The 26,181-nt window shown below is 53.5% G+C and overlaps 1 protein-coding gene across 2 annotated transcripts; it reads right to left on the reverse strand.

Moving 5' to 3' along the window:
• Positions 1–287: 287 nt before the first annotated feature.
• TMPRSS3 (transmembrane serine protease 3) lies at positions 288–22,157 on the reverse strand. 2 transcript variants are annotated; one of them, XM_055313682.1, is made up of 13 exons: positions 22,140–22,157; positions 20,687–20,828; positions 15,139–15,249; positions 14,195–14,311; positions 13,732–13,855; positions 10,714–10,839; positions 9,308–9,351; positions 8,408–8,573; positions 7,566–7,735; positions 5,753–5,848; positions 3,435–3,577; positions 2,650–2,802; positions 288–305 (listed from the first exon to the last, which is right to left on the reverse strand). In XM_055313682.1, exons 1-13 carry the CDS (start codon positions 22,155–22,157, stop codon positions 288–290), a joined length of 1,428 nt encoding a protein of 475 aa, XP_055169657.1. The 2 variants fall into 2 exon arrangements, with proteins under 2 accessions (XP_055169657.1, XP_055169659.1); XM_055313684.1 differs by lacking the exon at positions 22,140–22,157 and adding an exon at positions 21,287–21,478 and having other exon boundaries at positions 20,687–20,831.
• Positions 22,158–26,181: the final 4,024 nt, after the last annotated feature.

The following is a 26,181-nucleotide window of genomic DNA, read 5'->3' on the forward strand; positions in this document are numbered from 1 at the left end:
AGCACCCCGAAGGTGTGCTCGTGCTTCTGTTCTGGGTGAAGGTCACAAAGGAGCAGCAGGCCGTTTTCGCCCGCCCCCCCCGGCGGCTCGTGGGAGTGCTGAGGCAGGGTGTTCAGGTCGCAAGGACAGAGCCGGTGCTCCTTCTTTTGGCTCTGCGGGGGGTGCCAGAAGGAAGAGCACCGAGGCCCTCGCTCCTGTTGCAAGTTCCCGCCCGGGGACCCGCCCATGGAAGGACCGGGTGTCTCCATCGCAGCAGGAACTCAAGGCGGCGGCCCGACCCCTTCTCCTCAGGTTTTCAGGTCCCTCTAGAAACGGAAACGCAGCTGTTACCCTCTCCAGCACGTCAAGCCGGCCTCCAGCGCTGAGGCCCGGCCGGCGCCTGCATTTTGCCCCGAGTGACTGTGGGCTGGTCGCTGCGGGTGAGACAGCTCCCCAAGCCGCATGTCCCTGACCCTAGGCGCTTTCCCCGGCTCCCCCGTGACCCTCCCGGCCCTAGGGTCGCGCTCCTGAGTCCCAGTTCTGAGTCCGAACAGGTGTGACGGGCACTGGGGAGGGCCCGGGATGAGAGGAGCACGGCGTCACAGGATGGCAAACTGAATTTAAATGAAAAAAAAAATTAAAAAAATAAAGAACAGATCTGTTTCACGCCCCCGTACAGATGACGGGGAGGAGAGCAGAGATGACGACCGGGCCCATTCCCCTCGCCTGTGTGGGCCCTTGGAGGACCCATGGGCATATTCAAAGACACAGCTGAAACTGCAGCCCCTCTGGAAAACCTCCCGTGGGGAGGGAAGCTTCTTCTGGATCTCCCCCCGCTCCGTCTCCGGGACCCCTGAGGAGATGAGCAGAAGGGTGAGACTAGCCCCGTGGGCCCGAGGCAGCTGGTGACAAAGGTGTCTCAGGCCTCCGCGGGGCCGTCCAGTGCCGTCCATGCATCACTCGTGAACGTGCTCATCGGGGCAGAGGAGGGCGGAAGCCCTTTGCAAGGCCCTCCCAGGGAGCCACGGGGCCAGCACGATGTCTGGAAGTGTCTTCCCTTGGAGACCACGTGCCAGGGCCCTCACCCCACAGCCCCTGATCAGACTATAGAGAAGGGTCCCGGGAACAGTCACTGTGCACGCCCACGGTGGGTGTGGGGCCCGAGTCGCACTCTGCTGTCACTAGCTGCGGGGGGCCTTGTGTAGGAGTCCTTGCCCGTAATATGGGGACAGTCCCGGGACCTGCCACCCAGGCCGGTGCCCAGGGAAATGGGCCGAGACGTCACCCAGCTCCATTGCTGGAGGGTCCCAGAGGGATTTTGGAAGCCTGCCCCCGCCAGGCCCCAGCCTTCCTCCGTAGCCTGAAGACTGGGAGTTGGCTTCTAGGATCAGCACCTGTTTCAAGCTTGACTTTGGTGACAACTAGCTTGGTGGCATGGACCGTTGGTGGCTGAGTGTGGCTCCCTGGAGGGAGCATCTCTGTGGCTCTGTGGGTGACCCCTCCCTCCCCATTCTCCGTCCCCCACACCCATGCGCAGCCCCATCCGCACCCTGGGGTCCCCCTCACCAAGCCATCAAGGCCACTGCGATCAGGGGGGCTGCTCTTGCAAACCTCTGTTCTCTTGCTTCCAAAGCAATAACTCCCAGAGGAAGTGGAAATGACCGCCCAGGGCACATTAGGCGCTGGCTGGCTTTCTTAGCCAATTGTTTCTAATTCAAGGAGCATTGAGAGAGGCCTGTGATCTAGGGACAGAAGCAGGTTGCTGGAGACGGTGGGGGAGGGGGTGGGGGGGAGGAGGGGGGTTGGAGGGGAGGGGGAGACACTCCACTGCTCAATGAGGCTGCAGTGCAAGCCCGGAAACTTCCAGAACACCAAACATCCAGCATCGAGGTGAAGATGTTAAGCCCCTGGATTGTCCGCTTTAAAATGGTTAATTTCATGGTGCATATATTTGCCCTTAATTTTAAAAATAAAAGGAAAAACTCAAGTTCTTTGAAACTAGCCCGAGGCGTGATGTGGGCACAGAGTCAGAGATGACATCAGCAAACAGTTGCGGGGTGTCCACAAGGTAGAAGCTGTGCTGTTGAGACTCCCGTGCGTCGGGGCCCCCCAGCCCCTCGGGCCTGCTCCCCAGGGGCGGACGTCCCTCCTGTCTGCCTGTGGCACTCCCCTCTCCTGCCAAGTCGGCCCCACGGACCTGCCTCCCACCCCTGCAGGGAGGCTCCCCCAAAGCACAGAGCTGGCCAGGCCCCCGGAGATCAGAGACTCTCCAGCCCATCCCTGACTCTCAGCAGGTCCCAATTCTCCAGTGGGTGGCAGGGGCCTGTAGGTTCAGCCCCTCACTCGCTGTCTGCACTGGACTCATCTGTCCCCAGGGGCTCATCCTTGGCCACCCCTCTTCTGTTCTTCCCTCGGTGGAAGAAGTTTGTCCTTCACACCCTGGCCATGGCCACCGCCCATGTGTGCACCCACCCCAGGACCACACCCATGCAGGGCCTCGCCTGTGGGGCTAGCCACGCTCACATCCGACGCCCAGAGGCCACAGGGCGCTGCCTGCTGCACCGACCCCTGGTCTGCCCAGCAGCACTGGGGCTGCGAAAAGGATGCTGGAGGGGGGTCATTCCCTCCCCCACCTGGTGGAGGACAGGGACCAGCGTGAGCCACACCCACCTCCATCTGCTCATGAATCCAGTCCAGGAAGGAGGTGATGCGCGTGTAGACTCCGGGCTTGTTCACATCGGCACAGCCAATGCCAAAGCTCGTGGCTCCCACCAACTTCCACACCCTCCTCTCCTGGCACACCAGCGGCCCCCCGCTGTCTCCCTGGATGGCAAAGACAGAGGCACTGAGGTGGGGGGGTGTCCTTGTCTTAGAGCCAGGATCCCCCCCCCTTGTATCACAAAACGCAGAGCAGGGATGCTCACACCCCGGGCCTCCAAGAACTGACGCTGGCACTCCCAATGGTGGGGTCCTTGGTCCCCCCGGGACGGTCTCCCCCAGCTGTCAGAGGGGCATCCCCTGCCAGGTTCTAGATGCACTGAAGCTGCGAAGGTCATGGCAGCTGGACACAGCCCGCGGAGAGCTCCAGGGGAGGGCCTGCCTGGCCGGGGCTGGAGCCTGGCTCACTGTGGCTCTGGAGGCCCTGGTTCACAGGTTCCCACCTGCCTGCTGCCCCTGCTGCCCCCCTGCAAACCCCGAGAGCCAGGGCTGGGGCGGGGAGCACCCTGGGGACCCCTCCTGCCACCGGCACCCGGCAGAATGGGAGCGCCGGGTATACTTGGCCGATGGCCAGGGAAGGGAGTGATATCTTGAGCAAACGTCTTCCCCACACCCTGTAAATTTGCTTTTCAGTCAGTCACAGGGAAATGCTGGCAGCGGCCTATCCCACAGGCTGGGTCACGGTACCCGAGCCTCGCCCGCCGCTGTGGCCCCCAGAGGTCACCAAGGGCCCCTACCTGACAGCTGTCCACACCGCCCTTCAGGTAGCCGGCGCAGAGCATGGAGGGCGAGATGATGCCGCCGTACACATCTCTGTGGTTGCAGATCTTGTTGGAGATTAAAGGCACAGCTGCATGGTTGAGGTCGGGGGAGGCGTCGCCTGTGTCAGAGCAACGACAGTGAGGGGCCCTGCTGGGAACCCAGGGGCGTGCACTGGGCACAGTCTTCCCTAAAGTGGCCGATGCAAGAGGAGGTGGGGCAGCGGTAGCCAGCAGGGACCTCCCCCGGGTGATCCTGGGGGAGCACTCGACCCACACGGGCCTGCTCGATCCTCAGAACAGTCCGGGTTACAGAAGGGAAACTGAGTCCCGTGAAGATCACACACACTCAGCTGTCGGGGAGAACCGTGGTGTGGTCAGCATAAAAGTGTCCTTCAAAGGCGTCCACTTCTCAATCCCTGTGTCTATGTCACCCCCCATGGCAGAAGGGCCCTGAGACGGGGACACACGATCCTGGGCTACCCAGGCAGGGCGGGGGGGGGGGGCTAAATGTAACCCCAGGCTCTAGCAAAGTAATGAAATAGTCTTCTGAGGCCACATGTCGTGAGAAACAGCGTGAGTAGGGCTGTGGGGGGAGCGTGGACGCGGCATCCCAGACCTCCCACCAGCCGGTCGTGTGAGCTGCCCTCAGCCCCCGTCTCCTCCTCGCCGAGGGGCTGCTGCGAGGAGCAGACAGGGTGGCCTGGAGACGTCCGGCTCGGCACCTGGTACCTGGTGAAACGCAGCTCGACATGTCTGCAGAGGAGGCTTCCAATATGGGCAGGAGGATGTGGCAAGCCACGGGGTCATCCCCGTGCTGCAGAAGAGGACGGACCCTTGGGATCTGGGTAGGCCCTGGGGGCCTTGGACGCTCAGGGAGGGGCAGACTCAACTAATAAACCTCAGGCGGAAAATACTGAACTTCCTGTGAATTGGGGGTGAATTGCACCCCCAAAAGCCATGTTCACTTGCAACCTTAGAATGTGCCCTTCTGGGACACCTGAGTGGCTCAGCGGTTGAACATCTGCCTTGGGCTCAAGTTGCCACCCCGGGGTCCCGGGATCCAGTCCCCTATCGGGCAAAAATCCTGCTTCTCCCTCTGCCTGCATCTCTGCCTCTCTCTGTATCACTCATGAATAAATAAATAAAATCTTTTTTTTAAAAAAAAAAAAAAAGAAGAAGAATGTGCCCTTCTTTGGAGTAGGGTCTTTGTAGATGTAATAGGGTAAGAATCTCAAGGTGAGATCGTCCTGGATTTAGGGTGGGCTTTAGGTCCAAAGACTGGCGTCTGTCTAAGAGAAAGGGGAGAGAGATTTGAGGCACAGGGTTGGCAGCGGGCGCAGGAAGATGGGGCAGAGACTGGAGCAGTGAGATTAATCTACCAGCCAAGGACGCCAAGGATGGCTGCAGCCAGCAGGGGCTGGAAGAGAGGCTGGAAGAGAGGCCAGGGCAGGTTCTTCACCCTCAGAGCCTCAACAAGCCCCACGACACCTCGATCTCGGACTTCGGCCTCCAGAGCTGGGAGGCGATGAGTCTCTGCTGTCCAAGCCTCTCTGTTTACGGAGCTTTGCTATAACAGCCCCCACCCCTCGCCGCCGACCCCAAGAAACTCCTGCCAGAACGAGAGCAATTGGTGGAAAACCTATGAGTGTGAGCACATGCGTGTGCCACCCCGATGGAAGGACAGCTAGCATGCGCTGTCCTCACGACGGTGACTATGTCTGATACGACTAGAGCAGTGAGTTTGGATAAGCCTTGGGAGGGGTTCTCCACGGGCTCCCCGTGTGCTTTATGAGCGTGGTGGGGAGCAGGGAGGGGAACCGCCTGATGACTTGGCGACAGTCTCCCCAACAAGGGGTGTTCCTGGTCCTCCTTTTCTTTTCTTTTTTTAAAAAACATTATTTATTTATTTATTAGAGACAGAGAGAGAGAGAGAGAGAGAGAGAGAGAGAGGCAGAGACACAGGCAGAGGAAGAAGCAGGCTCCATGCAGGGAGCCCGATGTGGGACTCGATCCTGGGTCTCCAGGATCATGCCCTGGGCCGAAGGCGACGCTAAACTGCTGAGCCACCCCGGCTGCCCTGGTCCTCCTTTTCAATTCATTTCTCTCCTGACAGTTTGCCATTTTCACGTCCCAAGACAAACAGAACCGTGACCCTGACCCACAACTAGACTGCTGAGAGCACGGGAGACGCCACGACCCGGAGATGGCGGGAGCGTGCCACGTGGGCGTCCATCCCGGCCTCTTGGCTCCAGGCTCCCCGGACCCAGAACCTTGATTTCAGATGATTGACTGACCTCCGTCCTCCGTGGCCCCCCAGCCGGACGTCCAGCACATTTTTCCATCAGGAAAGTTTTCCTCGGAGTTGGGTAGGCAGATGGGCTGGATCCTCTCTGTCGCAAGGGGAGACAGCAACCCTAAATTCAGTGCCAGCCCCAGCCCACGAAGACCATGAGTCTCCCCAGCATCCGCCTCTCTGAGGAGCTCAGGACATCTCCCAAAGGAAGGTCAAGGCCTTGGTCGGTCTGAAAGCTCCTAGCTCAGGGCAGAGCCGTCAACCTTTAAACGACCCCAGCCGGTGGCAATGTGACTGGGTCTGGGCCAGGGAGCGGCATTTCCTCCATGACACGTGGAATAGCTAACACCTGAGGCTTTATGGACCGTGTAGACCAACCGCCTCAGTGGCGTGAAAGCAGCCAGCCACAGGCGGCGGTACCCAAATGGATCCAGCTGTTCCCACTGAAACTTCATGTACAAAAACAAAGGGCCACATCTGACCCGGGGCCCTAACCTGCCGACTCCTGGTCTGGACCGTGGGTACGTTGGCTTGGGAAACATCCCTCCGTGACTATTATGGTCCCTCCCGGTGCATCTGGGGGCAAGAAGCTTGCCTGTCCCTGCAGGCTGTGTCACACGCGGCCCGTCACCCCCAGCAGAGACAGCATCACGGCTGCCGCGGGGCTGTCCCGTGAATACGCTCGAGATGCGCTAAGCTTTTCCGCCCAGGACAGTAATGGAAAGGCAGAGAGCTACTAAGAGCACTCGCTAATTTTTCTCAAAGTGCAGGTGTCGGCACCTGGTTTTTTTTAAGTGAGTGTCATCAATAAAGATACAAGAACACCCCCGTTGCAATTTCTCTTTGCGTCTCCGGGAATATTTGTTTCAGAGCGTTACGCGTAGAGAATGAGATGTGCGGTGTGATGAACAACTCGGTGGTCCCGGGCCCGGGCTGAGCGCTGGGGAAGAGGAGGGGGCTCTAATGTATGTAAGAGTGGGTCCCTAATCCTTGGTTGGCATCTGCAAGACGTTCGAAAGTTCTACCCTGTGTGTTCGGGTATTTCTGTGACTTTCAGAGGTTAGGACTGGGTATTCCCCGCCTGGAAACGTGGCCTGCCGAAGTCAGCAGCCGCCGCGGAGAGACTTCCGGAGTGCTTCAGGGAGCTGACGATGCCCGGTAAAGAAGTGGCCACGAGGACGACCCCACTACAACCAGCTGGCTGACCGGGGAAGTGCCCTCTCTCCAGGCCAAGACTGAGACGCGGGGCTGGTGGACAGCCCTTGCTGGGGGCCTCATCTCAACAAGCTCCGGGATGGCAGGGAAGAGCTCAGACACCCCCTTCTGCCACCTTGAGGCACCCGTGGCCTGGCCTGGGGAAGTCCCCCTCATCTCCAGGCGGCTCCAGCAGGAAGCAAGTGGCACGAGTGGGAGCCCCAGGGGCACCCGACCAGTTGGCCAAAGTAGAACCCAAAATCTCTAAAATCAAACGACACCTTCAGCACAGCCCACGGGAGTAGGCCAGTCACGTGCAGTGAACCTGGCCGGGGTGACCACCTGCCGAAGTTGAAGAGGTGTGTGGACCCCGCATCCCCAACGCTGTGATAGCCCACAGTCCAGGACGCTGTTGAAAATTGCTCATTTGATCAAGAACCAGGAAAATCACAAGTTTCACGAGAAAAGATCATCAACCGTGGCCAGCGGGGAAAATGAATGAACTCCTGGAACGACCTGGCAAGGACCACAAGGCGGCTGTCATAGAAAGGCTCCACAGGCGATTACAAACTCCCTCGAAACAACTGAAAGCAACGGCGCAGCCAAGACCGCAGACGTACCGTTGAAGGGGACGGGCCCGGCCAGCTTCATGAGGGCAATGTCGTTGCCCAGCCTCTTGGGCTTATACTTGCTGTGGTAGATGATTTTTTCCACCAGATGGGAAGGGGCTGGGCTGTCCAGCAGGGAAACCAGCCCCACCTGGACGGTCCACGACTTGGGGACGTACAGGCTGAAATGAGAAGTCGGAGAGAACAAGTAGGACCGCCCCAAACGCTTTAACCCACGGACCTGGGCCGGGGACGTGGGGTCCGGAGACCCGGGGCTCCCTGCTTGCTCACGCTCAGCCCCGAAGCTCAGGCCCACCCCGTGTGTCCATCCCCCAGGGAAGCCTCGACGCCTGCACCCCCGGGACTCAGCGTCTGTCGGGGCCCGTCCTCCAACACACAGCAACCAAACCGGAAAACAAAACCAGGAGAATTCTCTGTGTTTGGAAGACTTTCTGTGGTTTCTTTCCTGTGCTCACCTCCCCTGCGACACATCGGGCACCCACCCCCCCCACCCCCGCCAGCCTGTGTCCCTCTCGCCCTCTTGGCCGCAACGTGCTCAGCGACACGGAGGATGGCGGTTTTCCTCTGGCACAAGCGTTTCCTTCCAAAGCTTTCTACTCTCTCTGTAAGAGCTGCAGGTCTGAAATCCTTAGAATGAGCTCAGGGTCCCCAGGCACAGCCAGCAGGGACAGTGAGGGGCCACGGTGAGGGCTGGGGCGGGTCCCGTCCACTGGACACTGTGTTGTGACAACCCGGTCGGCTTGCCTGCTTTCTGGACCTGCTGCCGAGCCCTGAAATCACCTCATCCTATGGTGGCTCAGTGAGGCCGGGGCGTGCGGGCGAGGAGCACTCACTCGTAGACGCAGTGGGCAGCCGTGACAACCCACACGGGTGTGATGACGGAGCCCCCGCACAGGTGGTAGCCCTGGAACTGCAGGCTGGCCTGCCAGGGCCACTGCGTGAGCGAGGACGCGTTTCCACCCACGATGCGCGAGCTGTAGCCCATTCGCAGACCGCAGGCTGCAGAGAGAGGGGAGCAGGGCTGGGGCTTGAATCCCACAGACCTTTCTGGGGAAGCTGCTGTCACAGCCACAGGCCTCCTCCCCTCTCCCTGCCATCCCGCTGCCCCCACGGAGCTCCCAGCCCCGAAAGAGAGGCAGGAGGGGCCCACAGGGCGAGAGCGGGGAACAGGCCACCGAGACGAGGGGGTGTGGTGGGAAGAGCTGGTGCTGGCAGCGCCCCTCCCGGTGACGCCCAGGACCCCGCGGTGACCCCGGCTCTTCCAGGAGCACGGGAGCCTTCTGCAGCCCTCTCCTGAGCAATTCGGGGCTGGCATGCACCTGCCTGACTTCTCCAGACCCAACCCTTGTGGTGTGAACCCCCCCCGACGCTGAGGGCACCTGCCGTGGGGCGGGGAGCCTGGGGCACCGACCAGCCTGTGCAGGTGGGTGGGAAGGGGGCGGCAGGGAAGAGAGGGCGTGAGTTGGGCTGCTGGAGCGGCCGTGGGTGACGGGGCATCGTGCCCGCGGTCCCATCCACTGCTGAGAAGTTGCTCTGGGTTGCCTCTCCCCACCTACCAGCTGAGGCGGATGGGCACCGCCCTCCTCTCCTCCAGGTGGGGTCCGCAGAGTTCCCACCTGGCGCCCAGGAGGAGGGGACCCGGAGCGGTCTCAGGAGGGTGGGGGGGTGGGGGGAGACAGGAGTCTGTGAGCGAGCGCGTGTTTCCATTTATGCCTGCCCTGTAGGTCTCTTACCTGTGCACTTCAAGGTAACCACCCGACCGGAGGCACATCCCTCCCTAAGGACGAAAGAGGAGGCTTGTGTAAATGCCAGAGGCCTGCGAAACGAGCCCTTTTTAAAAACTTAATCTTGGGGTAAAAGGGGAAAAAAGAACCCTGTTCCCCTGCTCTTGATTACAGATTGCAGTTTTAGTCCATATTAAAGCAAACAAACAAACATGCGTATGAGGTGACACATTGATACGGAACCATTTGGCTCCCGGAAGTATTGTGCGTGTCACAGGTGATGAGCGTCCCTACGCTTTGGACGGCTAAGGAGAGGAGACGCGGGAGGAGCTCTCTCACACGAGCACACGCTGCTGTCGTTTGCAGGTCGGCTTCAGCCCGGTGTTCTCCGCTGGCCCCTCGAGGACAGCGAGGCAGCCTCTCCTGGCACCAGGTCCTTGCAGCCTGGGTCACCCCCCTCTCCAGAGCGGAGCTGTGATTGCTCCAGAGACGACACCCGCTCGCCCTTGCGTGGGTGGGAGCCAGGGCACGTGCCTTCCTCACCATCCACCCGTGTCCCCTTGTGATTTTCCCTACCTCCCGAGCTGCAGTCCGCTCATGCAGTCGTGCAAGGAAAAGGGGATGTCACCAGACCCGAGGTTTAAGGACCTAAGAGATGAGCTGTCCCCACGAATTGCCTGTGGGTCCCAGGGTGACTGTCGATTATGGGAGGGACCAGGGAGGGGACCAGGGAGGGGACAAGGATGGGACCAGGGAGGGACCAGGGAGGGACCAGGGAGGGACCAGGGAGGGGACCAGGCAGGGACAAGGATGGGACCAGGGAGGGACCAGGGAGGGACCAGGGAGGGGACCAGGCAGGGGACCAGGCAGGGGACCAGGCAGGGGACAAGGAAGGGACCAGGGAGGGGGCTAGGGAGGGACCAGCGACAGACCAGGGTGGGGACGAGGGAGGGATCAGGGAGAGGACCAGGGAGGGGACCAGGCAGGGGACCAGGCAGGGGACCAGGCAAGGGGACCCGCTAGGCTGCAGGTATAGTCATCTCACTTTTTAACCTTTCTCAGGAGTTGCCGGGGAAATGTGGAATCCGAATGGCAGAGAATACTCGAGCTTCTGAGCCTCCTCTGCCTCGTTCCCTGTCCCCCTGTGCTGCTCCGCACACACCTGGTGCCCGTGACCAGAGCGCTGGCCCGCGATGGTCCTCCTTACACCCCTCCCCGTTGGGCCTTATTTGCCTGCTTTGGGGTGGGGTCCTGCACCCCAGCCGGTGGCTCAAGGTATGTGCCGCCGGGCCCTGCCTTGCACTTGGAGAAACACTCTCATGTCTCCTGCGTCCTCGCGGGGCCGCGCACAGCTCAGGGGAGCCAGCCGGTGACTTGACACAGCGCAGACGGCAGCGCCACCTGGCCACACGTACCTCACATACACCGAGTGGTGCAGAGCAGTCACTTTGTCATCGGGCAAGAGGTGATTGACGGAGGCAAAGTCCTCCTGGAGCTGCTGCTCGAGCAAGTCCACCCTGAGGGTGTCTGAGCTCACGTAGCTGCAAGCACATGGGAAACGAGGCCAGGTTCAAATCAACCAGTGCTCCAGTCAGGATACCGCATGGTTCATACTGGGGGGGGGGGTCACTTCCCACCCCAACCCCCGCAAAACCATCCACAGCTTCTCTAGCTTAGGAAGGCATTCCAAATCTCGCAATGTCTGGGACCCCCGCCCCACGGCCCCTGCACCCCCCGCAGGCTCTGGCCTTGTGCCGGGGAGGACCACTTCCTGGGGTAGCCAAGTAGCCCCCCTTGACGCAGCCAGCCCCAGAGACAGCAGAACACGGAAGCAGGCGGAGTATTTTCAGGTGGGACCCGAGTGGGGATGCGGAGCACCCAACAGGGCCACGGGTCGGGAGATCGAAAGCCAGAGCCGACGCGGGCTCCCATCGGAGAGAGATGAGCATGGAGGGAAGAGGCTCAGGGCGCCCCAGGTGCCTGCAAACGTTTAAAGTGCCGGGAAGCAGGTCTTCTGGAGAAGCATGGTAAAGAAGGCGTGATCTTTAAAAAAAAAAAAAATCAAACGTTTGCAGGGTTGTGAGGTGGAGGGTAGTAAATGAAGGGCCATCCACCACTTTTCTCACGGAGCGGACAAAACCCGAAGCAGCCGGGCTGCTTCACTCATCAGTTGATCAAACAGCATTGCACCCCGTGATGCAAGCGCTGCGGGCTGCCAGGACTATGTGTGGAATGCGAAGGTGAGTCGGGTTTGAGTTTGGAGGGCAATGAGCTCCCAGGCCTCCCGAGGAGGTCCCGTGGCCCACGGGGTGGGCACCGGGCGGCAAGCTCCCAACATGACACAGAGAGGCTGATGCAGGCAGGCTGGCTGCAGCCGGTCTGTGAGATGCAAGGAGCCCCCAAGAGCCACCCCAGGATCCCCGTCAAGCACCCAGCGTCCAGGTGGCGGGACCCAGCACGGCCGCCAGCTCTCCCAGGGTGTGCCTATGTTCACGGGAACTTCATGCCACCCCTAAAAGTGGGCACGACTTATTATCTCAGTTTCTGAGGCCTGAGTCAAGGAACTGGGGTGCCTACACGGAGATTCGAACCCAGGCCGTCCGGCTTGACAGCCTCCCCTCTCTCTGTCATCACAGATGGCTGACGTGGGATGTGGCTGAGCAGAGAAGAACAAAGACGGGCTCTAGGGACCGAAGCAGGAAGGAAAGGCAGAAAGATACGGAAGCAAATCTGGGAACTGAGGGCAGAACAGGTGCACAGCGAAGGAGACGGGCCGTGCCGAGGGGCAGTCTGGGAAAGTAGCATTGGCTGGGCTCCCTTCCCCCGACGGCTCTTGCTATGGGTAGGAAGGACCATCTCACCATGGCTGGCTGGCCAGAGAGCTGAGGGAAAGGGGTCTCTGGACCCTTCTGCACAGTAGAGGGGGGCCTTGGGGTTCGGGGGCCGGCGGAGGCACTCCAGGAGGGGAGGGAGGGGGGCTAGGAGGCGGGAGGGATGCCCCTGGGAGGCCACGGAAGCGCCTCCATAGGAAACAGACCTGCCTTGGGAAGCTTTCCTCTGTCTGCAGTGGTGGTGGTGTGTGCATGAGCGTGTGCACGTGTGTGCACTGTGTGAATGTGTGTGCACTGTGTGATGGGGTGTATGGGTGATGTAGTGTATGTGCATGTCTGTGTGTGTTTGTACGTGGTGTGTGGCATGCACGGTGTATGTGTGTGTGTGTATGTGCATGGGGGGTGGAGTGTGTATGGTGTGGGTGTGCTGTGTGGCACACATGGTGTGTATGTGCATGTGCTTATGGCATGTGTGTGAGGTGTGTGTGCATGTGGTGTGTGGGAATGTGTGTTGTATGTGTGCAAATTTGGTGTGCATGTGTGCTAAGTGTGCAGTATGTGTGTGTACTGCGGTGTGGGCGTGGTACCTATGCACATTTATGGTGTGTGTGCGTGTGGTATGTATGTGGTATCAGTGGACACGTGTGGTGTGTGTGCACATGCGGTATGTGTGCACTGTGGTATGTGTGCTCACACGTGAGCAGTGTGACCGCCCCCCTGTCCGTGAGGGGTGAAGGCTGCATCGTCCTGGGAGGCACTTGTGGGGTGGCGTGGCTGTTGTCACAGAGCTGAGCTGCAGCTGGCTCTGGCACCCGGGTCATCACAAGGCAAGAAGGACGCGGTCTGGGGGACACAGGCTGGGACACTGGGGTGTCACTGTTGCTGGAGGCGGCAGCTGAGGAGCACCACACATGGACCAGGCTCCCTGGGCTCCAGGGCTTTAGGCTGCAATGCCCGAGTCGGGGAAGTGGGCCCAGGATGGGGGGTCTCGGGGGCCAGCACGCAGGAGCGTGGGAACTCAGACGGCCAGCCTGCTTCCAACCCCGGGGGCAAGGGCAGAGGGGGTTGGGGTGCCCTGTGGGGCGGCCACGGAGGACGGCGGTGCCGGGGTTGGAGGAGGGCTCGGAGAGACAAGGAGAGAAACGCGTCCCCTCAGCGCAAACGTCATGCAGACAAAACCAAACGTGGAAAAGCGAGGCGCCCGCCACAGGAGCTGGCCCTCTGCATGTCACCAAACAGCCGGTGGAAGTGACTGTGTTTTCACTAAACGGCTGACTTTCCAGACGTGGCTCTTCAGGCTCCTAGGGAGTGTGCGGGCACGTCCGCGTGGCCCCAACACCAGGCGGGGGGCGGGGGGCAGGTGCCTGAGGAGCTGGGGGCCTGGTCTCGGCTCAGAAGTTCTGTGCTTCATGTGTGCATCTGGGGCCCTGCCCCCAAACGTGCCCCGTCCCGTGTGGCCTGGGTCAAACCACTCAGCGTCGGCGGGGCCTGGGGGCCTGGTGCGTGCCCCTGTGGAGTGAGGCAGCTGATAGGCAGTTCCCCATCCCCGTGGTCGCCCCCACCGAACACTTCACCCATCAGCCTCAATGTTCTGTAAATTACCTCGGAAACCCCAGCTGGGCACAGGCCACGTTGGCGTGGTGGCCCCTCCAGTCGTCAGAGCACACGGTCCTCCAGGCGGCAGCTGTGAACACCTGGAGCACCGCGTTTTGGCCGCTCACGCGGACTGGCCGGTGCATGGGAAGAGCAGCCTGTTAGCGGCCAGGGGACCCCGAGACCTCGCCCCCAGCACCCCCACCTGGAGGCAGCTCTTCCTGCCTGGACCCCCCACCCCGTGCCCCCCGCACCCTCTTCTTACGGCTCTTGTGATCTCCCCGAACCGCATCTGGGCCCCAAGAGATAGCCCTCCCTTTGCTCCCGGCTCCACAACCCCCGGGGACGCATGTCACGTGGATCCCAGTTAAGGACATGACCTGACGCTGGCACCCAGTGGATCTGGACCCACTCTGCAGATGGGCAAGGTCAGGGTTGGGCCGTCCCTCTGCGGCGAGGAGCGTGGCCTTACCGCACCGGTACTCGTCCTCCCCGTCCCTGCAGTCTGAGACCCCGTCACATCGAGCCGTCAGTTCAATGCACTTAAAAGACGTGCGACACCTGTACTTTCCGGAGCAATCGAAGTGGACTGAGGAGAGGGGAGGACACGCGTGTCAAGGAAGGGCTGGCTTCTTCAGGGCACAGCACCAACAGCCATCCGCTGGCCACGTGGCCCTGAGCTTGGCCATCAGTAATGAAACCTGCTTCGAAATTGCAGCCCGTCTGTCAGCCTAGCTTCTGTTCCGAATTCCAGAGCGTGGGGGCTGCGGCACCCCCACTTTGTCTCGCCCTGCGGCCTTGAACCACAGGACTCGAGGTCAAGAGAGAAAGCGCATGGCTGCAGGCCGACTGGCTGAGCCAGCTGAGCAAGGAGCTCCGTGAGGACGACTCGGGGGCCTCCACGTCCCCCCTGTTGTCTCCGACTCTGGGCGAGAAGAGAGGGGACCGCGGACCGCACAGCCGAGCAGGTGGGGCGCGTATTTGAAAGAGAGGCTGAGATACTGTTCCCTATCAGAGCGCGTCCAAATGACTCACTTTCTCAAAAGCCGCATGAGCCTCATTTTTAAAAATAGCAGGTTCGCCTGGCCTGGCATGAATGGCCTCCTTGTCTTCTCCTCCGGGCCCCTCGCCCCCTCCTGCCCGCGGAATCCTATTTCATCAGCTGCCTCTCGACACTTCTAACTGGGCAGGTTCCTTGGTGACAAAGCCCCGAGCGTGGCCAGCAGCCCCTCCTGGGCCCCGGGCTGGCTCGGGCTCGTGCAGGCCAAGCACTCGGAGCCAGCAAGCCCCCAAGGCCGTCGCCCCCAGTCTTTAAGGCTGGGTGGCAGCGCCCCACCTGCGCGAGCCGGGGGCTCATCAAAGTTTCAAGGCCCGAATAGGCATCCGAGAGCCCGTTAAATAATGCATCATACTCACTGCCCAGACCAATGGCCAGCGCTAATATCAAGGCGATGATCCCAATGACGATGATGGCGAAGAACTTCAGAGGCAGCAGAGACAGTATCTGTGCCGCAACCGCGTCCGCGTCTGAAAACCCAAAGGTGGGGGAAAGAGCAAAAAGCCACAGAGCAGCTGATCCGAATGAAAATAAAACTTAAAATGCAGCTATCCGTTCCCCCTCCCCTCAAAGCAGAGAATGTTCTGGCCCAGAGAAAGTCACCTTAGCTTAGAACAAAGGCCACTGATATGGGGACACATTCTCCAGAGCCTCGGCCCCATGGTCTCCACTCCTGACCCCGTTGTGTCCATCCCGGGTTAAGGGATGGTGTTACTGACCGAACTGTGTCCCCACCCCCCCTGCAGTATGCGGGCATTTGGACCCTAGCACCCCAGACTATTGTCATATCTGGAAATAGAGTTTTTACAGAGGCCATCAAATTAAAAAAAGTCATCGGGGCAGCCGGGTGGCTCAGGGGTTGAGTGTCTCTACCTTTGGCTCTGGTTGTGACCCCGGGGTCCTGGGATCGAGTCCCGCATTGGGCTCCCTGCATGGAGCCTGCTTCTCCCTCTGCCTGTGTCTCTACCTCTCTCTGTGTGTCTCTCAGGAATAAATAAATAAAATCTTAAAAAAAATAATAAAGTAATGATGTGGGTCTAATCTAATCTGACTGGTGTCCTTTGAAAAGGGGGCACGTGAACACAGAAACAGACGTGCATAGAAGGGAATGGTGCCAAGGGACATAGGCAGGACAGCAGGCGAAGATGCAGCCAGAGATTTGGGTGATGAACCTCGAAATCGGCCAAGGAACCCCAAAGGTTATCCTCAAACACCAGAAGCTGGGAAGAGGCAAGGAAAGCTTCCTCGTGGGTTTCAGAGAGAACATGGGCCTGCTGGCCCCTGGGCTTCAGACTTCCAAAACCATGAGACAATAGACCTGGGTCGTTCTAAGCCACCTAGTTTGTCGCACTTTGTCTCCGCAGCCCTAAGAAACTTAGGACAGAAGGCAGGTGGAGCCCAGGTCCCCAGAAATGCTTCCCCCACGGAGGACGGTGACGTGTAAAAGCCACACAGGACGCTCTGAGGAGAGGGAGAGCTGGGACCTCTGAGAGGGTCACCAGATGATGTAGCAGCCCCTTCTTCCAGAGCCTCGTGCACGGCGACACCTCCAGCCTTGTCCCAGACCGTCTCTCTGAGGAGGCTGGCAGGGCGAGCAGCCTGAGAAGATAGAGACGAGGTCTCTCTCCAGACCAAGGAGCAGGTTTACTCACTGTCTGGCTTAACAAATACTACGTCTTCCTAGGGGACAAAGCGTGTGCAGATCTGCTCGCAGTGCATTATAAAGGATTCGAGTTGCCGTGGTCCTGGGTTCCTTACTGTGATACAGATGCTCTGGGCACGCGGCGTATCCCTGGGCTGTTGACATCGCCATTGTGGGGCTTGGCGGGCATGGGTGACTGACTGGAGCAGGATATATGCGCCCCTTGTGCCATGGGTAACAACGTCCTCCGTGTCCGACCTGAGAGTCTCCTGTCTTCTAGGAGCATCCAGCACACTGGGCAGACTGACTTGTTAGTTTGCAAGTAGGGTAAACCCCAGACCTGTCCCAGTTCTTGCCTAAAGAACCAGGTAGATTGGATGGAAAAGAGGATGTGCTACCCCAGTGGTATGATGCCCAGAAGGACAAGCCTCTCTGCGCAACCAGGAGAATCTCCATCGGCACCTTGATTCCGAGGAGAACAGGCCACTCCATGCACATTACCTCAGTGATCCTGAAAACACATCTGAGCCGAAGTTGTCCCCACTCACACTGAGGAGGGTGGGAATGCGGGAAGGGGAGACAACCTTCTGCATGGCGCACGGTTACTCAAGACAAGACTGTCCGGTCCTCTCACCCCAGTCCAAGAGATGTTGAGCTGAGAAGTTTCCCATGGAAAGGCCACAAAGATCTCTCCTGCATGTCTTTGGAAACCCAGAGCTTCACCCTCTGGCACTACAGAGTGTGCTTATAAAATGGTCAATATCATTCAAGCATCCTTTAAAAAGAGAGAGAATGTGGGCACCCGGGTGGCTCCGTGGTTGAGCATCTGCCTTCAGCTCAGGGTGTGATCTTGGGGTCCTGGGATCGAGTCCCACATTGAGCTCCCCTCAGGGAGCCTGCTTCTCCTTCTGCCTATGTCTCTGCCTCTCTCTGTGTGTCTCTCATGAACAAATAAAATCTTAAAAATTAAAAAAAAAAGAGAGGGAATTTGAAGACAAAAATGGGAGTGGAAGAGATGGGATAGGAGGAGAAGAGTAAGAGAAGGAATGGGGAAGAGGGAGAAGGAAGCGAGCGGTTAAGGGGAACAAGGAGAGGCACACCCTCCATGGCCTGAAGGATGCAGAACAAGGAGGGGAGGCAGAGGGCAAGGTCGCTGTCTTGATGAGCAGGTGGTTTGCTCTGCAAGCTGTGTTCTCAGGGCCTAGACCAACACCTGGCGTGCAGGGTTCCTTGATGAATCTAGCTGACCCTTGAACAACACAAGTTTGAACTGTGCGGGTCCACTTACAGGTGGATTTTTTTATAGCATGGTACCTCAAATGTATTATCTCTTCCTTAGGATTTTCTCAATAACATTTTCTTTTCTCTAGTTTACTTTATTGCACTAACACAGTGTATATAATACATGTACCGTACTACATGCTTCTTAGGTGAGTTGCTGTGATCATCAAGGCTTCTGGTCAATGGTAGACTATTAGTAGTTAAGTTTTGGGGGAGCCAAAGGTTATAAGTGGATTTTTGGCTGGGTGGGGAGTCATCAACTCAATTCTACCTCTGTGTTATTCAAGGGCCCACTGTATCAGTAGATTGAGTGGGTGAATGGATGGATGAATGGATGGATGAATGACATCACGATAATGGAGGTTGTATTATCTCAGCATAGGAGACCAATTCCTTTTAGGACAACCAGTTCGTGGTCTTGAGTTAGCAGAGCAGACTTCTCCTCAGCCTTCCCCACCCCCAGAAACCTGCACCAAATTAATAACTTCCCCTTATGAGAGCCCACTCTCCACTTACCCTTTAAAAATCAGCAGGAACCCCAAGAATGACCTCTTATCATTCTAGTTGCTCTGGGTCTAAGAGTTAGATTTAGAAAATTCATCCTAATTATAGACTCAAAGATTACTGCTCAGTTAGAAGCTTTGTATCTGTTCACAGTTGCCCCTTTACAGCTCCTCCACCACGGTGCCCTGTGGACGCTACTGTGGCCCCACTCCACCTCCTTGTCCTGTCTTTGAGGGCGTGCCTGGAGTACAAAGCAAAATGCATAGTGCCTCCCCCAAAAAGAAATGCAAATGATCAACAAGCATGAAGAAAAAGCTTCAACCTCTCTGGAAATTTGAAAAACTGCAAATCAAATGTAACTACATACCGACCCGCAATATTTATTATGATTGCTATTATAGCACCCTCACTGCAGTCCAGAGCGAAGGGAAATGGATTTCCACCTGCAGTCAATATATACATTGTGTAAGCTTTTTGAGAGTCAGATTGGAAATACAAACCAAAAGCCTTAAACATGGGTGGAATTTTTCTTTTGACCTAGTAAGAGCACTTCCCAGGAATTTATCTTAAGATGTCTTCATTGATGCACATGCATTTCTACCTACATGGACACTTGGAGAGGTGGCATGTATAATACTGATGCATGGGAAACAGCCCGAATGTGCATCAGAAGGAAGAGGTAACAGAACAAATGAATAGAGTTGGTTCCATGATAGGGAAAGGGGGTGGGCAAACCTCCTCTGTAAAGGACCAGATAGTAAATATTTTAAGTTTTATGGGCCTTATGGTCTCTGTTGCAACTGCTCAACTTTACTATGCCATGAAGGCAGCTGTAGACAATAGGTGAATAAATGAATGTGTATGCGTCCCAATAAAACTTTATTTATAAAACCAACTTGTGGGCCATATTTGGTCCATGGCCATAGTTTGCCAATCCTTAAAGAATATTTAATCATTTAACACCATGGAAAGAAGAACATGATATTATTTCACTTGAAAACAAAAAAGCTTCAACATAGTATATGCCACTTCCAAAGGGAAATGCAGGTATGTATATCAGAAAAAGACAAGATGGGATCCCTGGGTGGCGCAGTGGTTTGGCGCCTGCCTTTGGCCCAGGGCACGATCCTGGAGACCTGGGATCGAATCCCATATCGGGCTCCTGGTGCATGGAGCCTGCTTCTCCCTCTGCCTGTGTCTCTGCCTCTCTCTCTCTCTCTCTCTCTCTCTCTCTCTCTGTGACTATCATAAATAAATAAATTTTTTTAAAAAAATTTAAAAAAAAAGAAAAGAAAAAGGGAAGAAATCCAATACTAAAGCACAAACAGGGCTACCTCTGAATAATGGTGAAATCGTGGGTGGCTTTAAAAAATCTTTTCGATTAACTGCATTTTCTAAATTTTTATGATGAACAATACAATTGCTTATTTATTTAAAGCACTACTAAATTCTCACTACTAGAAATCAATTATGAAAAAATAAGCAAAATTAGCAGAGGCAAATATGCATAGCATTACTCAAGCTCATCTTATTTGTACTATAGAAATATTAGAAATAATTATTGGTCAAACGATGATTTAAAGAACTATGTAAATCGAACATCTACTTGATAGGATGTCACGATGTTATAAACAAAGAGCATTTATAAAAACGAAGTAGCACATGGGGAAACACCTGTCTATACCTACACTGTACGTGAATGCGCACTTGCGGGCAACAACAGGAAGAGAATGAAGGCCAACATAAAAGCCAGGTAAATCTTGGGGGTCAGCTGATAGCAAGGTGCTTTTAAAATTAACATTTATGCTCATTTTTTGAGCTGTATTTTTGAATTATGTATCCTTACCCTTACTTGAAACCTGTTCCCCCACCTCCTATCTTCTCCACTACCATCCAACCTCAATTGTCCAGAGGGTTTAAAAGGAATCACAGGACAGCCCCCACTCCATGCTTTCTGGAACCTCAGCCAGAGCCCCCAGGTGTCTCCCTTCCCAGCCCCAGAGGTCAGCATTCCTGACTGCACCCGGGACCAGCGAGCCACAGCTCACCGTGGCAAGTTCTGTATTTGAGACCTATTTACAAAACCAACTCTCCTTGTCGCTCAGAGCAGTTCCTGTCTCCTGCTGTTGGGTTTTAATCTAGGCAGCAAATACCTTCGGCAACACCCAGCAATGCCCAGCAATGCCCGAACACTTTTAGTTTCCTGGAAGAGCTGATGGGCACTGGTTCTCAGGATTTGCTGGGGGGCTCAGAGATTTTTCTGGCGGAACAACTGGAGCCTCAATTTCTGAAAACATCCATCCAGAGAATGCAGACTTCTGTCTCCGGGTGTTGGCAAGGGCCTGACCGAGGTGATGCTCTCTCTAGTGTCCCCTCCTCTCCAGGGTTCTATAAGCCCAAGGAAGTGCAAGCATCCAGCTTTTGGGTGTGAGAAATCCTGGCGAGGTACTTCCCCAGAAATCACACCTGGTTCCACCTACCTGGTACGACAGGACTTATTTTCAAATCATCAAGTCCAAAAAGCGATCTGAAGGAGAAAGGGGCCTCAGCCGCAGGCGGGTCATTTTCCCCCATGGTGACTATTTCAGGACCTCTGAGATTCGGCTCCACCTCCACCTCCACCTCCTTCGCCAGGAAGAACAGAAAGAAGCACTTGCTTCTCTACTTACAATTTTAGCGTCAAATGCATCTTTGTCGTGTTAAATCTTTGACATCTGACCATCCACATCAACCACATTCAGTAAAACTATTCATCCAATGAGAACACAATTTTTTTGTGAGCCGCAGCCAGTAACAGAGAAACTTTCAGAGTTAATGAAAAACTACGAACTTAATTCTGCTTAAAATAATGACTTCTTCACTCTGTATTCTATCAATCTTAAAATCAATTGACTAGCTGTCTTTAGAGACGTGCCCTTTTATGATTAGAAATTACTACATCATTGTTTTTCAGAAGATAAATCCCTTTCAAAGCACTTTCCTTCTCTTTTTTGTCATTGTTCTGTGTCCTATGTAAACTCAATCCTTTGCCTACACCCGTGGGACACCTATCATAACCATAAGAAGTTTTTTATACTCACATAATGTCCATGCCCCCAAAATGTAGATGGCACCAGGGAGGGGACACTCACCCACAGTATTTGTAGTTTCCCGTAAACACCGTGCTTCCCTGGCTCGGCCGGGCATGACCTAGTTAAGGATGAAAGTATCCCTGCCCTCTGGGTGCCCGGTCCCCCACATGGCAAAGGGAGGAGCGGCTGGGGACCGCTGGCTTGCAGCAGCTACACTAGGGCTCTGTTTCCTCCAAGAGAATTCCACCTATCACAAAGCCAGAGAGGTCAGAAGCCTCTGGAAGTCATTCCTGCAACTCTATGAGGGGCGGAGTGAGCGAGGAAATGGCGGAATGTTCCCAACTCAATCCCGGCTCACCTTCCCAGGCATCAGTCTCAGAGGTGGTTCCAACAGCCACATAAGCATAGATACTTAAATCAACCATTTTAGATTTCTGCTCACTGGCTGTGGTGTTTGAGATTCAAAAAGAAACTATTGAGCCATTTAACGCAAACTCTGTCTTCATGCTGTTTCATGTGGCCTTAGGAAAATCGAAGCAGAACTCTACACTAAAAATATTTATTTCGTTTCCATCTCAGGAGTGGCTTTGGAGAGCATCTTAGAAAACTAATAAATTCACATTAGGCATTTTTGCTTTTGATTCTTGCTGATACCTGCCTCGTACTATCAGCAGGTGGCAAATTACACAGCTTAACTTTATGATCAGAATAAGAACAAGTGGTAAAATGCTTTCTGAAACCTTGAACCTAGACACGGAAGTCCCTTCCCAAACAAGCCATCGTTGACCGGTTTCACAACACTGAGCAACGTTGAGAAATTCTCTTTCAGAAGCGTTGTGTCTCCCCCACCCACTTTACTCACCATTTCTGGGGCCGCCATCATTAAAAGCAGAAATAATTTCCTTTTTCATTATAAAAGCAAACGTGATGGTAAGCAGGCTGCCAACAGGTTCGTCCAATCGGGAAATACTTGCACCAAGTCACTCAGCCTTGTCGACTCAATCATCACAGCAAATGGCATTATCGCAGGTTATCTTTGTAACTCGATCTGCATGTGGCTATCAAGTGGCCATCGGTTGTATGACTGCAGAGACCAGGGAGGGGAAAAATGTGACTTGCCTTTAATTAGTAAGTAAGGTAAGCAAACCTTTTCAGAAACTTCGCGTAAGAGAGTTTTCGGAACACAGACGCTCCTTTTATAAAAGAACAGGTAGGTCCTGCCCGGTGCTGAGCAAGCACATCAAGAGGGGCAGGCAAAACGCTTTGGCAGGGGTTTCTATCCTTCCATGTGACTGAGTCTGAGTTTAGACTCACAGCTGCTCTGCAGACAAAAGGGAGGGAACCTGAAGGTGTTCTCACAGTGAGCACTCTATAGAGACACTTCACACTCCATTCGGTAAGGGGCCTCTACGTCCCAAGGGGTTTCTGCACACAATACAGCTTTAAGATGTTTTATCAGGAGAGAACATAGCCCTGCTGCCGTGGGCAGGGGACTGAGCCCCTTTGGAAGTCTAGTGGAGTAGAGCTAGATGTGAATCATGCATTCATTTATTCACCAAATATTTATGGGCCATCTGCCATAAGCCAGGCATCTAGACTCAGAGCGAATGGCAGAGGGGACAAAGCATTCACCTGTGGTCTCAGCTGATGACAAATGCAGGGAAGAGATGAAGGAGAGGGATCAGCAAGTGATCAGACAGGGTGATGGAGGAAGACTTCTAGGAAAGAGTGGTATTTTAGTGGAGACCTCAGTGGTGGGATAAAGTAGGTCTTATGAGCTAAGAGGAGAGATTGTTCCAAGCACAAGACCATAGACTCCAAAGGCCTGGAGAACATGAGCTGAGGATGTTTGGGGAGCCCCAGAAAGCCTATGTGCTTGGAGATCGGCAGATCATGGAAGACCTGCACCACTGGAAGGACGCTGGTTTGGTTTCTATGTGATGGAAAACCACCAAAGAGCTGAGTAGGGCAAAGTTGGATCTATGCATGTGTACAGTGTAGGGCCAGAGGTGAATTCACAGAAAGGCAGGAGGACGCTACTGAAAACCTGGGCCATAATGGCGGTGACTTAGACCAAGATGCTGGTGGTAAAAATAGAGAGCAAAAGCTGGATTTGAGAATGATTTTAAAGATAGAGTTGGCAGGATTTGCCAATGAGATATATTCAGCCAGAGAGATATATTCAGCCAATTGTGATTTAACTCAGTCTCGTTTTCCTGCCTCCCAGCACCTGTCCACACACCTCTCAATGTTTTTGGATTTAGGACCAGGAATCCTTCAAGCTCCCACACCCTTCCTTTACATCTTTCCTAACTACTCTCTGTAGTTCTGGAACAAACATTTGCCCTCAAAGACAGGGATAGGAAACTTAGAACTTAATTCTTTCTTTGTTTGCACCAGAGTGCTGTAGGTGGTGCTCTGGTGGATTACCAATCTCAGAGGGCTGTCTAGAATGTATTCTCAAAGCACCTGGCACTGTGATGAGTGTGTGATGAGGCTCTAGGTATATAGATGAGCTGATCATAAACTAAGGTGGTGGAACAATACTGAGTAGACATGAAGAATACCAGAAGCAATCATGAATTCACATATGTCATATTAATATATTACCATGTTAGTATCTTGGCTTGTGTGTCAAATGAGGTCAATTTGCCAGGTTGTAGCAGATGACCGATCATGGTGGTTAAACTTCCACCACCATATAGTAGCCTCTCAGAAAATTTACCTACAAATCAATTCCATCAATCTCAAAATAAAACTTTAAAGAAATAGAAATCAGCATATCTAGGGCTGGCATCTGATATTCACCAAGGCAATGTCTTGCATGGTCTTGGCTTGGAGATCTGTGGGGCACCTTACCCTGATGGGTCCTCTAGGAGCTGTGAAGTTTTCATAACTATTTTCACACAGATTGAGTTCCAAGCATGGTCTCAGTCTCCACCTTGATCCCATTAGTGAGAGCAGGAAGCTTTGGGCATCACCCACAGGAAAACGTGCAACTTAAGAAACTTTCATCTGTCACTGATGGTCTTGGGAGATAACTTTTCAAACTAAGGAAAAGAGATGATTTGGCATTTTCTGGTTTACTAAATAAGATTTTTTTAAAAATTTATATTTTAATATCTTATAAGCACAATTGCTCCAAAAGTGGTTTACTATTGAGAAAAGAAAGATGTATTTGAGTAGAGGCTGTATCTCAGACCCAAAATCTACCTTTTTTTCTTCTAGGTAACAAGCGTTTTATATTTTGAAGCTTTCAAATTTAAGATATTTAATTCATTTGGTTATGAAATTATTTCATTTTTTTTAATTCCTCAAAGAAAAAGATATTTTTCACAATAAACTTACATTTAAAGATGAAATACTGAAACATTTTACTCTGAAATGGAGAACACCACAAGGACATGCACTATACAGATATATACCATTTCTGTTCAACATTTGGAGTCCAAGCCAGTGCAATAAAAGAAGAAGAGGAAAAGGAAGAGGAAGAAGAAGGAGAAAAAAGGAAGAAGAAAGAAGAGGAGGAGTAGAAAAATGAAGAGAAAGAAAAAAGAAGAAAGAAAGAAAAAGGAGAAAGAAAAAATTTTAAAGTAAAGAATATGTACTGGTAAAAAAGAAATAAAAATATTCCTTATAGACACAATTCTTTTTGTACCTAGAATTATTTTTTAAATTCTAGAGATTAATTATTAGAATTAATAAGCAAGTCAAACAAGACATTTAGATATAAGTTCAAATGTAAAATAATGTGAATCAATAGCATTTGAATTACCAGCAACAGAGAGTATGAATATGAAATTTTAAAAAGATAACTTACAGTGGCATCAAAAATTATCAAATACCTAAGAATAACTAATATGCAAGACTTCTACGCAGAAAATTATGCAACAGAATTGAAGGAAAATCTGGCAACTCTATGCCAGGAAATTTAACAACTTAGATAAAATGATCAAGTTCCTTGAAAAACAACTTTATGAAACCGACACAAGAAGAATACTCCTGTAGCTGTTAAATTAATTAAATCCATAGTTTAAAACTTTCCAAGAGAATTCTAGGCCCAGGAGACTTTACTGACAAATCTTTTTTGAACATTAAAGCAAAAAGTTATACCAATCTTACAAAAACTCAGAGAATCAGGGAAGAGGAAATATTTCCCAATTCATTTCTGAGGCCAGAATAACACTTTACTCTTAGGGAGACCAACTATCCTCATTTGCCAAAGGCTGAGGGGTGTCCTGGAAGGGGATCTTACCATGCTGTGACCAGGAAGTCTCAGGAATACCAAAATGAACTGATCATTCTACTGACACCAAAACCTGAGAAGGAAATTATAAGAAAGGAAAACAACAGGCCAAGCTAATTCACAGACACAGAGCAAAAAATTCTAAACAAAGTATTAACGCATTAATATATATAAAACATAACCTATAATATATATAAAACAAACCTGAGAAGGAAATTATAAGAAAGGAAAACAACAGGCCAAGCTAATTCACAAACACAGAGCAAAAAATTCTAAACAAAGTATTAACACATTAATATATATAAAACATAACCTATAATTACCAAGGTTTTATCTTAGAAACACAAGATTGATTTAACATTCAAAAGCCCACTGGCATAAGCTACCTCATTCACTGAATAACAAGGAAAACACTATGATCATCTCAATAGATGCAGAAAAAGCTTTTGATAAAATTCAATATCCATTAATTTTTTTAAAACACTTCAGTGAATTAGTAGTGAAAAAAATTATTCAATCTGATAAAGGGTACCTATCATAAACTTTTATCCAACATGGCACTGGAGGCCTTTGTCACAACGATACAGCAAGGAGAGGAAATAAAGCTCACAAATACTGGAAAGGAAAGGAGAACCTGACATTATTTGAAGAGCACATC

Source organism: Nyctereutes procyonoides, unplaced genomic scaffold, assembly GCF_905146905.1.
Source record: "Nyctereutes procyonoides isolate TBG_1078 unplaced genomic scaffold, NYPRO_anot_genome, whole genome shotgun sequence".
NCBI lineage: Eukaryota > Metazoa > Chordata > Mammalia > Carnivora > Canidae > Nyctereutes > Nyctereutes procyonoides.

Excerpts from the sequence above, each read along its gene's own strand:
- TMPRSS3 (XM_055313682.1), bottom strand. Across the intron at positions 15,250-20,686 it reads AATAAGTCCTGTCGTACCAG|ACGCGGACGCGGTTGCGGCA; the intron begins GTAGGTGGAACC and ends TTGGGTTTTCAG. Across the intron at positions 8,574-9,307 it reads GGTTACCTTGAAGTGCACAG|CCTGCGGTCTGCGAATGGGC; the intron begins GTAAGAGACCTA and ends CTCTCTCTGCAG.